The sequence below is a fragment of the Sturnira hondurensis genome, unplaced genomic scaffold (assembly GCF_014824575.4).
Source record: "Sturnira hondurensis isolate 20B ecotype Veracruz unplaced genomic scaffold, ASM1482457v3 Scaffold0005220, whole genome shotgun sequence".
Classification (NCBI taxonomy): Eukaryota; Metazoa; Chordata; class Mammalia; order Chiroptera; family Phyllostomidae; genus Sturnira; species Sturnira hondurensis.
This window is the reverse complement of record NW_028077851.1, coordinates 7818161-7832458: the sequence shown is the minus strand read 5'-3', so window position 1 is coordinate 7832458 and position 14298 is coordinate 7818161. Positions and strand designations below refer to the sequence as shown.

Genomic DNA, 14298 nt, shown 5'->3' with positions numbered 1-14298 from the left:
CGTAATGTGCAGGTCCCTAGAAAACGATGAGAGAACGAACACACAAATTCCCCACCTCCCTTTCCTCTCATCTCAAAGAACAGCTACTGCAGGGCATGGGGCAGGCACCAGAAAGACAGTGTCAATATGCCTAAGTCGCAGGGTGAGAATCAAGAGACACTAATAGTGGGCACCATCAGGACTGGACAATTTCACGTTTACATGCGTTTGCTTTCCTCTGGGTTTCATTACTATTATGAATATAGAATCACATAATCATGCACGCATTTTCTGGCATGAGACAGATACCCTTACATATTACATGAGTAGTTTTTAATGTTGAAATCGATCTGATTTACACCAGCCTGACACACGCCAAATTGCACACGTATACAGAGTGACCAGCTGAACACCTGGCCCGGCAAAGAGCAGTACTCACTTCAATTTTCAACTGCTTCTGCAGAGCTTCCCTTTGGGTTTCGAACTCCTGATGCCCTAACAGGATAGCAGCTTTTGCTTTCTTCAATTCCTTCTGAAAACTCAGCAGCTCAGGAGATGGCTGAGTTATGCCTAAGGTAAAAAAGCCTGGTGATTACAACTCTAAGTTTTCTCATTTTACTTGGCAAAAGCATCTAAAGAGATTTTACATGGTTATTTCTTTTCTTTGTATGCATGTAATTAATATTATATTAATTCTATTAAATGGACTAAGTGCAATCCTGACCCACAAATTTCAGAAGACTGTAACACATGCAAATACAAACGACAGTACTCTTCCTAGTCCTACTCCAAGTAAAACTTCTTTTAAATCCTCAAATTAACTTGAAAGCCCGCCACTTTCCTCTACCACGCACAGAAGGTGCAGAAGGTACCCTCCATCAAAACGGCTGATGACCACCCCGAGGCCCAATCCAACCTGTGCATCTGTCTCCGGCATTCTGGGTCCGGGCACAAAGCAGATGGAGTTCCCCCATCTCAGTCACGGGTGGACCCGCTAATAAGGGATGACTCATGTAGGGTGGCAACAAAGGATGGCGGTGTTCCCTGGGCTAGTAATGGGGCCATACCCTTACCATCCTTGGGCCTAGAGGATCAGGGAGGGACGAATTCCCAAAATTGGAGCGAGTGAGCTGGCATAGGTGCATAGCGCTAGTGACAGGCCATCTGCGGGCACTGGGATCTTGCCTGGCTGAGAGGCACAGGGCCACCCCAGAGCCACTTTACACAAGGAGGGAGGAGCGGGGTAGGGGGTTGCAGTGAGGGCATAACAACAAACTTGACCTGACTCTCATCCCTCCTTCCCAGTGCTGAGGGTGTCCCTACTGGCCAGACCCGAGCAGCGGAGAGTGAGGGGACACCAGTACAATCCAGAGAGGCAGATCTGGACAGTTTAAAAACATTTCTTCTTAGTGACACTACCAATTATGCAATAGCAAGCACAAAGGAAGTAACTTCAAATCGAGAATGTTCATTTTGTAAAATTTTCCCAATGGAAGCCTCCCTAAGTTGTTTCATAATCATAAGCTAATATGAATTTAAAAAAACACGAAAATCAGGAAAACAACATACGGTTTAAGAGACTCAAGTTTTCATTTCTACTCTCTTGCACTTGTTCTTTGAGTAGTTTATTTTCCTCCTGAAGCTCTTCTTTCTCCTCTTTTAGAAGTGAATAGTCGCTCATGGTTTTTGTCTTTTCACTCAGCAGGTGGTTTTGCTTTGTTATTGCCAAACACTGGGCTCTGAGAGACTCAAGCTCAAGCTGGAATCGAAGAAAGTAAAGACTAGCAATACATGCTTTTAAATGTGAAAGGGGGAGCTATTGCAAACTTGCTGTGGGAGCTTCCTTTTCTTTGCGCCTCTCAAGTTTTCAAAAAAAAAAAGCCAACAGAGTTTTTAAATAGGTCATTACAGCTGCAAAAATAAATTTTTATACAGAATGTGTTTAAGTACCTAAAGTTACAGCTCTGTCCTTCAGATAGCACACCAGAATGAACAGAAATAAAATAACAGTGGCACATGGAAAATGCATCTCGCTTTGTTTTAAACTATAAGACCCTGACGTAGTAACAGGACTTTTTAGCTATTGCTGATGGGAAGGAAGAAGAGATTGTGGTAGAACTAAGGTGTACTGGCTGCCTGCTACGGGGTAGACACATGAATCAGCTCAATGAAGTCCCTTAACACCCATGGACTGTGGGCAATATCCCGATGTTTAAGGACCATGTTTGGAGGCACACAAGCAGTAAGGGAAAGACAGGGCATTCAAGCAAGATTCCAGACCCCTAGGATGCACTCTTTCTATGCTTCCCTAGCAGACTAAGATTGAAATGAACTACTGAATCAACTTAAGGTGGGCTATCACCTTCTTAGTCATATAATACATGGGCCAAACATATCGAGAAGATAAATAATGACTGAAACTAAAAGGTCATGTATTGCCTAACAGTGACTGCAAAAAAAATCCATAGGCTTAACAATTACCTGAAGTTCTTTCACATGATTTGCAGAATGACTGAGTTCTTCCTTCCTCAAATTAACAGCTGCGAGCTCCTCTTGCAAACGTATAGCTTTATCTGAAAGAGAGAACCAACCAATTAAACATCATGGTTTCCTAGTGAATATAAAACTCATTTAAGAATTTATGGCCAATATATCAGACCTAATGACCATTATTTCATAATCTGAAATAGGAGACATGAGAATCAAAAAAAAAAAAGGGACAGGACAAGCAATAAATAAGCCCTGTTGCCCAACAGGTGATGAGAAGTCGGTTATAACAGTCACATATGTGGTGAGCTTCCTTTTGCTACATACACCAACTAGTCACACCATGTGCCAAAAGATGTGAATTTCCTTAAAGACAAAGATTTGTCCTATAAATTTATAGTCACTATTTTGTCCTTTTCACTTCATCTAATACAAATTTGTGTAGATGTATCATCAAATGACCACTCGCTGACTACATGACAGTAGTAATTCCTAAAGAAGTATTAGTCTCCACAGTATAGTCACAAAGAAGCAGCCACACACAGGGTGACCTTACAGATCAATATCAAGTACCCAGCCCTAGTTTACTCCAGGGATTCCTTTGAAATTTCTACCTAAAGTTCTTGTCACAGGCAAGTTCCTAGAAATATACTGAAGTGTAAAATACCTGGAGATTGAAAATGACCCAATGTTCCTACTCCTGGGCTAATGTACAGAGCAGTTTAGGGGGTTACAAGTCAAGTGAAAATCTCATGAAGCATAAAAATATATTAGAACAAGTAAAGGAAATAAGGAATTATGTCACAGGGACAGAGAAGCTAAAATACAAATGTCCAGAAGTAAAAAATGAAGCTTCTCAGGGTTAAAACCACAATGGGATATTCCCTCACACCTGTCAGAATGGCTATCACCAATAAATCAACAAACAACAAGGGCTGGCGAGGACATGGAGAAAAGGGAAGCCTCGTGTACTACTGATGGGAATGCAGACTGGTGCAGCCACTGTGGAAAGCAGTATGAGGGTTCCTCAACAATTTAAAAAATAGAGCTGCCTTATGATCCAGCAATTCTACTTCTTGGTACATCCAAAAAAAAAAACCCAAAACACTAATTCGAAAAGATGCACCCCTATGTTCATTGCAGCATTACTAGCAACAGCTAAGTAATGGAAGCAACCTGGATGTCCATGAACAGACGAATGGGTAAAGAAGATGTAGTATACATACACAATGGAGTATTTTGCCTGTCTTGCCCCACCCCCCCAGAAGACCTTTTGCCTTGGGGGCTGGACAGTCAAGTGCCAGCACCTTCACGTCCCCCCCAGCAACACCAGAAAGCACATTCAAGCCCTTTTACTTATCTCTACCATCTGTTACTAGCCGACCTGGGTTCAGAGATGGTCTAAAGGAAAGATGTCTCCTGTGGTGAATGTCTTGGGTTCTCTGACCTCTGACACGTGAAGTCATAAAGCAATGGTCTCCATGGTGATGTAAACACATACACACACATTCATTTGTTCCTAAAAGTTTAACAGCTATTGCTGCTTTAGTGTTTGCTGCTATATTCGAAGAGGTGACATAAAATATGTCAAGATAACACCCATTCTTTCAAAACTGATACATGGAAGGGTACTATATTTTGTTTCATTAGAATTCTTTTAAAGAATGACCTCAAGAAACCCTTGCCAGTACTATGTGACAGAATATCAATGACAAATTATGGGCAAGGCAGTAAAAAAAAGGCCAATGATTAAGAAATAATCATTGTATTATTGCCCTTTTCTCCACTGTATATATATATATATATGTATAATATATATCTGTATATATATATGTATATATACAGTATATATATAAAGTTGAATAAAACCCTGCCAGTACATCACTGACCTTTGTGAATATACAAAAGGTTAAACATGAAGGCTGCAAAAATGTAGTGAGAGACAATGGTTACTTTGTAAATTCTGTAAGATTAAAAGGGCAAAAATGTGTAATTTTGTACTAATAATGAAGTGTGAGCCTTGTATATTGTTTCAGTCTTGAAGAGCCCCAAATCAGGAAGCTAACAACCTGTATCAGAAACCAAACACAGCTCCCCTCCCCCAAGAACCCTCATACTGCTTTCCACAGTGGCTGCACCAGTCTGCATTCCCATCAGTAGTACACGAGGCTTCCCTTTTCTCCATGTATATACATATATACTACATATATGTGTATATATATGTAGTATATATGTATATACTCTCTGTATATACTTACAAATTCCAAATTCCACCTGTCTTGCCCCCCCCAGAAGACCTTTTGCCTTGGGGGCTGGACAGTCAAGTGCCAGCACCTTCACGTCCCCCCCAGCAACACCAGAAAGCACATTCAAGCCCTTTTACTTATCTCTACCATCTGTTACTAGCCGACCTGGGTTCAGAGATGGTCTAAAGGAAAGATGTCTCCTGTGGTGAATGTCTTGGGTTCTCTGACCTCTGACACGTGAAGTCATAAAGCAATGGTCTCCATGGTGATGTAAACACATACACACACATTCATTTGTTCCTAAAAGTTTAACAGCTATTGCTGCTTTAGTGTTTGCTGCTATATTCGAAGAGGTGACATAAAATATGTCGAGATATGTGTATATATATGTAGTATATATGTATATACATATGTATATATATAAAGTTGAATAAAACCCTGCCAGTACATCACTGACCTTTGTGAATATACAAAAGGTTAAACATGAAGGCTGCAAAATGTAGTGAGAGACAATGGTTACTTTGTAAATTCTGTAAGATTAAAAGGGCAAAAATGTGTAATTTTGTACTAATAATGAAGTGTGAGCCTTGTATATTGTTTCAGTCTTGAAGAGCCCCAAATCAGGAAGCTAACAACCTGTATCAGAAACCAAACACAGCTCCCCTCCCCCAAGAACCACCTTTAGTCTTCCTTTCCTCTTCAGCCAGTCTGTTAGTTCTGGCGATGTAGTCGTCCTTTAGCTCTAGTTGGTACCTGAGAATCAGAATGACCGGAAATTAGTTTCTTGTCACTTTCCTGGACAGACCCCTATCCATGTTCGAGCTTAGCTATGGCACCTGGGTGCCGAAGGGCACTGAACATGGCCATACATATGTCAAGGTCTCTCAGTACTAGGCCAGAGATTCAAGTTCTGAATTGACAGGGTCCAGCAAAAGCCCATGGCAAACCTGTAAAAGGGGTCCCCAAATTCATGTTACTGAGAACAATACGGTGGTCTGAACTGACACAAAAACACAAACGAAGTTAAATTTACACTGTATACATCTGACCCTAAATCCCCCAAAGATAAGTAGTGGGTCACTTCCAACCCACCTGTCTTGCCCCCCCCAGAAGACCTTTTGCCTTGGGGGCTGGACAGTCAAGTGCCAGCACCTTCACGTCCCCCCCAGCAACACCAGAAAGCACATTCAAGCCCTTTTACTTATCTCTACCATCTGTTACTAGCCGACCTGGGTTCAGAGATGGTCTAAAGGAAAGATGTCTCCTGTGGTGAATGTCTTGGGTTCTCTGACCTCTGACACGTGAAGTCATAAAGCAATGGTCTCCATGGTGATGTAAACACATACACACACATTCATTTGTTCCTAAAAGTTTAACAGCTATTGCTGCTTTAGTGTTTGCTGCTATATTCGAAGAGGTGACATAAAATATGTCAAGATAACACCCATTCTTTCAAAACTGATACATGGAAGGGTACTATATTTTGTTTCATTAGAATTCTTTTAAAGAATGACCTCAAGAAACCCTTGCCAGTACTATGTGACAGAATATCAATGACAAATTATGGGCAAGGCAGTAAAAAAAAAAAAGGCCAATGATTAAGAAATAGCACCTCAGGTGACTCATCTCTTCACCAAGAATTCATTTACTCAACAAATATTAAAGTGAACACTTATTATGTGCCAGACAGTATACTAAGCACTAGAGAGAAAAGTCACCACACTGGCTTAGTGTCTTTGCACTAAGATATTAGTCACTGAAACACAATAAAACTCAGGCTATATAGAAAAGCCATGGAAACCATAGCTATCCGTACTTTCCTTTACCTGTATCATTTTTTTTGTTCAATATAGTTCATTTTAGTTTGCTTGTTTTGATTCTGGCTTTGCAGAATTCTGAAGGACTACAAGGCACATGTTCACTGACAAACACTAGAACCACCAGATACAATCATTTGAACTGACAGACACCCCACTGTAGCAGCAGTACAAGTGGGGCGGAGGAAGAGAACTAAAAGTGACCATTCCGATCGTATCATGCAGCGGCAGTGGAAGCTGAGCACATCACAGGATGTCCTAAAAATTAAAGCAAATCACAGGCCCTCGACACCTGTTACAGAGGCTATGGGTAAAAACAGAGGACACTATTCTGCGTACTGTATCTTTTTAGAACTATCCTAACTCAAACACTCATGGGAAAAGCTTGACTATCAATGGAAACATGTGTTCTTTTAAACACGTGTTTAACTTTCACCGTAACATTAGTTTTATCTACTTCATCAGTGTTGCTATGTTTCCATCAACTTAATTCAAACACATTAGCTCTTTACAAATTCCAAACAGTTACTTGAGAATTTCATTCTTGAGCTTCTGTTCATAGGTCTCCTCCATACTCTTTATATTCAGTTCCCGTCTCCTAAGTGCATCACTCATGCTTTTATTTTTTTCTTCTTGTAGCCTCTGGGCCCTGAAATGAGCAAAAATATTAAAAGCAAATTACAAAACTATTGTACCTGAAGTAAAGCCTTAGGAGAAAAAAATAGCATGGGGTTTTAGCTCCACAGACTAAAACTGTTACGTGACTGTCACCACTGGGAAGTAAGCAAAAAGAGCCAGAGGTCTACTTTATGAACTGACCTCATTAAAGTATGGGTCTGAAGTAGCACATGGAGCTCTACAGTGGCACCAGGCTGCAGGGAGTGTGAAATTGTCAAGACCAAAGTGCTTCACACTTAAAAAACATGGTTACAGGTGATAAATGGCCATAATCAATTCAGAGGTGAAAGAATGTTACTAAGTTACAAAGCTCTAGTGATTGAATATTGCAAAGAGTGCTGAAAGAGAGAACAGAAGTTAGATGGCTCCATCAGAACTTCCAAATACTGAAGAATGGGATGGTCTTCAGGGTGAGATCTTTAGTCAGCCACACATCAATTCCAGAGCCTGGAATCAGGTTCACGAGTACCATCAGGCCATGAGAAGTGCTAGGGAACGTGGACTATTCTAAGCAGAGGGTAAAAAAAGTTCCATGTGTTAGCTCCCTCTGCTGGCCAACCGGTAAAGCAAAGGAGCAGTAAACTGCATTTACTTGCTCATGTGCTTAATTAGAAGGACAAGTCAGGGGAAGTGGAGGCAAAGTGATGATATAATCATGAGCATTCTCCACCCAGTTTTTGTCACCTTCTTCTTCTCTTTCATGATCAATTTACCACTTCAGTACTGCCAAAAAGAGAGTAAGGTAGGCAGAGAGGAGAAATCAAATGAGTTGAGCCCATACAAATGAGAGAAAAACATTCCTGAAGATGGAGACAAATTTTTTCATGTAATAAGAGTAACTGTGAGGGTCAATTAATAGCAAAACCTAACGGGAAAGAAAGCTTACTCCAAAAACTACAGACTGGTGATCTTGCTATTAATCCCAGGTGAGATATGAAGAATGAACCATTTGCAATCACTTAGGAAAAGTACACACACATCACAATACATAGTTTCACCTGGTAACATCAAGTCAGAGCCCCGATATTTCCTTTGACAGCAGAGCAGGTAAATGTGTCTGAAATTCAGTTACTATATGCACATGGCAACCATTACCTCTAAAGGACTGAATGTAAATGTGCAAGAGGATTTGTTAAACCATTATTGCCTTCTTCAAATTATTTGTCTGGTTATACTATAGCCTGGTGATAGTGTCTCATTCTGCTTTTCATCCCAATGTCTAATATTTCAAAAGCAAAATCCTAGTCTTTATTTCTCTTAACTTGGGGCTGTTAAAACTAGGTGATAGCACCTTCACAACCAAGAACTCTACTTGGCAATTAACCTTAGAATACTTAGACACATGTAGTTTTTTTTAATCTCCTAGACTGTCAATATCCAAAATAAAAGTGTATTACTTACAAGTCAAAAGCTTCAATTCTTTGCTTCAGCTCCGCCTCTCTGCCTCTCAGCAAATCTATATCTTTTAGCAGAAGCTGCCGTTGAGCATAAATTTCTTTCGTTTCCATCTGTACAGGAAAGCATGAATGTTTAGCAAGTAAGCTAAAGAAAATAGAACAGATCTGAACTAATAGACGGCTTCCTAAATTCCAGAAAACAACCAAAGCACAGACAGTCAGAGTAACAATTTCACTTTCAAGAGGTTTCACTTTGAGATATGCATTCTGCTTGTTCTAGTTACACAAAAATGTATTCTCTCCCCTAATGACGGTTAAGCTACATTGCCCTGTATTTCTAACATCCCTGGTGTAATTATTCTACTTTGTTGACATCTGTCAGACATTTACTTAAAATTTTGATAAGTTCTTCGGCAAAAACAAAACAAAACAAAACAAAAACAAAAAAAACAGAGCCCTGGCTGGCGTAGCTCAGTGGATTGAGCACGGGCCTGCAAACCAAAAGATCGAAGTTCGATTCCCAGTCAGGGCACATGCCTGGGTTACAAGCCAGTCCCCAGCAGGGGCCAGTTCCCAGCAGGGGACACACGAGAAGCAACCATACATTGATATTTCTCTCCCTGTCTCTTTCCCTTCCCTTCTAAAGATAAATGAAATCTAAAAAATAAATAAATAAATTTTTTAAAAAAGAAAGAAAAAGAAAAAGAAACAATGTACAGTAAGCAACATAACTTAACAAAATAGAATCCCCGTGGTTCAGTAGTTGTCCAAGAGTTTCAACTCATAGGTAATTCTCACTCAGCATTGGCAAGTTCATACAAACCCCGGAATGAATAGGCCACACTTCCATTCGCGTGTTCCCTGAGCAAGAATTCACTGAATGGCATGTTAGAAAGCTCACAGGGCCCTGGCTGGTGTAGCTCGGTGCAGCTTGCAACCCAAAAAGTTGCAGGTGCCATTCCAAGTCGGGGCACGTGCCTGGGTTGCAGGCTGGGCCCCAGTGGGGAACATGTGAGAGGCAACCATTTGAAGTTTCTCTCCCTCTGTTTCCCCCCCCCTTCCCCTCTCTCTAAAAATAAAATCTTTTTTTAAAAAATCACACTGGGAGCTGGATATAAAAAGGTGAGCAGATACAGTCCCCCCATGCTTTCAAAAAATTCACAATTTACTAAGGGAGAAACAATCACTCTACAATGTGATGATTTCACAACCAGAATCCACAGTCCCTGTGGCAGGAATGAGGCCCAAATGGGTTCATCGGTGGGAGTCAAGGAAGGTGCCACCAAGAGGTGGCATTCAAGCTGCAAGTCTGAACGACAGGGCAGTTTTCTCAGGGAGAGAAGGGGAAGGACATTCCAGGTGGTGGAGTAAAGGCATGGTGCCTTTTGTGAGGACGGCAACCTGCTCCAGAGCCTTCAGAGAACCCAGTAACTAAATGGGAACTCAGGGGTTGTTAGCTATCAGGTGGATCTGATCTAGTCGGTCACCTACCTTGAAGATGGAAGTGTTAGTCTGTACACAATCCAATCCTCTCAACGGCCAGTGCTCCCAACATTCACTTTCACAGCTAAAATGAGCCCAATTCCCAGACATGCTATATCAAATCATGGAGGGGGTACAATTACTAATACTAATGGGGCCTTACTGAGAAGCTCCAAGCAAGGGTTGACACCGGAAGCCTCTTACTTCCACCATCCCCCGGTATCAGTAGCTCTGGCCGTACACAGGAAATGGTGCCCCAACTCCAGTCTGGTCTGACACACCCTCGGGAAAGGAACTGCTTTTCCTAAAGGAGCAGCTCTAATCCCTCTTGCCCACATAGGTCCCCCACTGCTCCTCAGCCTCTCCACTCCTGTCCCGCCACTTTCCTGGGTGGCAGGATCAAACTGCCACATGGCAGATGCTTGCAGCCCGGGACTCCTCAACTCTGGGGCCCTTTGCCTTTGCTCCGGTGAAAGCACACTGCATTCGGTTTCCAACTTCACCTAAAACCTCAACCTGCAACTCTGTCCTCCTCGTCCACCCTTCTTCTTCTCCCCATCAGTATCTCCAGACCTATTCCTTCCAGTCTTTGAGAGGAATTGCCACATGGCCCTCCTTTCTCCCCTAGGTTAGAGCCACGCACCCTCTGTTCTGGTCCCCTTCACCATCATGCCGGACCCCAATGTCTTCAACTAAATGGGCAGCCTTTCTCAAATCAAGTAAACTCAGCTCCATAAAGCTCCATTCCCCAAACATGACTCTGCCCTGGCTCACCCTCCGAATCCTCCCAAGAGCTACAGCAGAACAACCATCGGTAAGCACTTGGTCTACTTCAGTTCCAGGTTGCCCACCTCAGCAGGGCCCCTGGAACAGATGAGCAGCCCTGTCTGCTTCAGAAAGCTGCTCTTCCTTTACCCCAGCAGGCGCGCACACCTCTGGCCCTCTCCTCGAGGCTGCCCCATAACCCTCACACCTGCCACTTATTTAGCATGAGTTGCTCACACTCCTGACACGCACACTCACACCCAGTTTCCCCCCCGGCAGTCTCGGGAGAAGGAAGTCTGCGTGTTGTTTTCCGGGACAATTCTTCTACTTGCTCGGGACCCCAGTCCCTACTGCTCCTCTAGAGCCTTGTGCCATCGATTATTCCAGCAAATGCCCCATCTGTCTCCTGGACTTTAAGTCAATCTACTAATAGCTGCAGGAAAGAGCCAACCAGTAAATGACTAAAATATTACCTCCTGGTGCTTTTGAATTCTCTCAAGGGACATCTTTTCCCGAGAAAGGAGGGCTTCCGATTTTGCTTGACAAGCTCTCTCAACGTCATTCCAGAACTTCGCTAATTCTGCCTCAGACTTCTTCTTCTCTTCCTTTTTGATTTTTTCTATTTCATTATTTTTAAAATGCTGCAGCTGCCAATTGATCACAAATAACTGTAAATACTAATAAACACACTTAAAAAAAACAGTAACAAATTCTCCATGGTCTAAATTTAACATTTGTGGTCTAAATATATTGAGTTTCGTTCATCTTTACTTTCACCTCATTCAGTGTCCTGCAGGAGTCATTCAAAAGGCAAAAAGACATGACACTGAGTGGAAAAGAAAATAATATTAACAACAGAATAGTGTCACATTCATTAATAAAGATTCTAAATATTGTCCTATATACATAAGATGAAAAATGAAAAGATAAGCAAAAACACCATTTTTGTTAATAGCAATAAGATACATTTACCTTTTGTTGCATTTCTGCCTGAAGCTGCTGTTCCACTTCTTTCTTATACTCATTTAACTTGATTTCTAAAAACTCTAACTTTGGACGCTGAGGGTAAGCATCTGCAAACTGGTCATCAATAAGCTGAAGCTTCTCGGCTATTAAAAAATAAAACAGGAAATTAGGATAGAGGAATGTGGTCAGGTGATCAAGAGGCCAGAGTGCACTGTTTAAAAAGTGTACTTAGGGGAGAGTGCAGGGATGTTTATGGCTTACTCTGAAGTAATTCAAAAAATTAAGATTAGTAGATGAACATATAAGTGATCAAGCAAGTAAAATACAAACTGAATGGTGAAATCAAAGTATACAAGTGTTCACTATAAAACTTTCAACTTTTATGAATGTTCGACAATTTTCATGATAAAATGTCAGGGGCAAAAGAAAGCAAAGAGTACAGCTGAAGTCAGAAAACACTGGCATCTCTTTGCAGCATCTAAGTGCCAAAGCGGAGAGTTCTTTTATTGGTCTTTGGTGAAAGTGGAGTCGCATGCTCAAAACGCCGACTGTCGCATGACTCAGTGACGATGAGTTTCAGGTCTCCCATTTTACAGGGAAGGATGCAGATGCCCACACAGTGTAAGTGACCCCAGAGGCTACACACCTCCCCGAAGGCATAGCTGGGACTAGAGCCAGGTCTACCGATTGTCTCTCACCCCAGTGCTCTCAGCAGACCCACGACCCTCAAACCACCATGTGGATCAGAATCAACCACACAGCAAAGTACAAACCCAGGCAGAGAGTAAAATCTCAACCACGTAAACACCAACGCCCACCAAAGAGTTATGCACAGGAAAAAAAGGCTGGCAGAAGGAGATTAAGATATCTGGACTTTTACTGTCTTACAAGTTAAAGCCACCAATGCTCATGAACGGTAGGAAGGGCCGAGAAATGTGTGTCCCTTCTGTCCTGAGCACACCACTCACAAAGGGCAGGAAGGTACTGCAGAAAGGCTGCGCAGCGGGAAAGGCTCTGGACCATGGACAGAAAACACGCACTCTAGCATCAGTTCTGGCCCAGACTGGGTGTTTCCAAGCTGCTTTTCCTTCCTCTGACGACCTCAGTCTCCTCAACTATAAAATGAGCCAATGGGCCATTGACTTGCCTAGTTCTCTGCAATGCAAACAGTCTAGGGTTTTCTCACGCTAGTGGCTACGAAGTAATGTTCAATGAGACACAGGAAGAACCTCCCAGCTGAGAGTTTGAACCCTGCAAACAAAAACGTGGGCCCCTGCATCCCCATGAGTCTTAGAAAGTGTGTCCCTGGTGGTCCCAAAGGGAGGAGCAGCACTGGAGAGCAGCGCCTGGTCCCTTCTACCAACGGGGCCCAAGGGGAGGAGCACCCCGCCTGCAGCTCACATCCCCACGGGTCCAGGAACACACACAACATGGTCAAGCAGGTCATTTCCTCCCGCCCAAAACAAAACAGAAACTGGAAATCCTGAAAGAAGCCTACAATTACCAAGAGAGTCTTTGCCAAGAAGTGTTGCACTTGTCTGAGTTTCCACGTCACGAATCTCTTTGGTCTGATGGTATTCGGCCATTTCTTTTAGAAACTCGAGGAGAAAACCTAAAAAACATAACACACGGTTTTGTCTCACAACTTCCTTTCATGCAACCATTGTTCAGTCACACTGTAAATTATGGTTTTATAACATTATCCTTTACCACATTGTGTACCTTTTTTATTTATTCATTTTTAGAGAGAGAGGAAGAGAGGGAGAGAAACATTGATCTGCTGCCTCTCCCACGCCCCGACCTGGGGACCTGGTCTGCAACCCAGGCACGTGCCCTGACCGGGAATCAAACTGGTGACCTTCTGGTTAGCCAAGTCGTTGCTCAATTCCCTGAGCCACACCAGTCAGGGCACAGTATGTATCTTTTAAGAAAAATTTCTGAGGGAACAAAAATCTAGATGCAATAAAAAGAAATATTTAAAAACATAAAAATCAAGAACTTTTATATAGCACAAAATAAAGTCAAAAAGTAAATGATACACTGGAAAAAATATTTGCTATAGTATGGAAACAGAGCAGTTATTTTCATATCCAAGAGCTCTTACAAATCAGTAAGAAAATTTAAAAAGGGGCATGGACAAAGAGTTTATAGAAACAAATTAATGTCAAATAAACATATACGAATTTGTAAATAAATGCAAATTAGTACTACAATAGAGAGATTCTATTTTCCCACTAAGATTGCTAAGATTACAACTCTGTTCATCCTTAAGAGTGTTTACAAGGGAGTGGGGAAATCGACAGATCCAATCACTCCAGGAGGGACATTGTCTGTGTTTGTATGTATTCGAAATGCATGTACTCTTTCACCTAGTCAAACAATAAACTCACACAATAAGTCAACAAAACCCCCATCAAGAGGTGGTTAACTAAATACATTCCTTAAAAATAATTAGTCTAAATACAGGGCTATGGAGATATA

General features: G+C 42.0%; 1 protein-coding gene across 5 annotated transcripts in view; it reads right to left on the bottom strand.

The window, feature by feature from the left end:
• Positions 1–14298, bottom strand: part of OFD1 (OFD1 centriole and centriolar satellite protein) — a 36161-nt gene that overhangs the window by 12256 nt on the left and 9607 nt on the right. For all 5 annotated transcript variants that reach the window (XM_037046318.1, XM_037046320.1, XM_037046322.1 and 2 more), the window contains 9 exons: positions 13322–13429; positions 11824–11960; positions 11325–11498; positions 8609–8715; positions 7059–7178; positions 5392–5465; positions 2461–2552; positions 1549–1738; positions 419–549 (listed from right to left, as the gene is read on the bottom strand). In XM_037046318.1, coding sequence (XP_036902213.1) covers positions 419–549; positions 1549–1738; positions 2461–2552; positions 5392–5465; positions 7059–7178; positions 8609–8715; positions 11325–11498; positions 11824–11960; positions 13322–13429 — 1133 coding nt within the window. The remainder of the gene's footprint in view (positions 1–418; positions 550–1548; positions 1739–2460; positions 2553–5391; positions 5466–7058; positions 7179–8608; positions 8716–11324; positions 11499–11823; positions 11961–13321; positions 13430–14298) is intronic.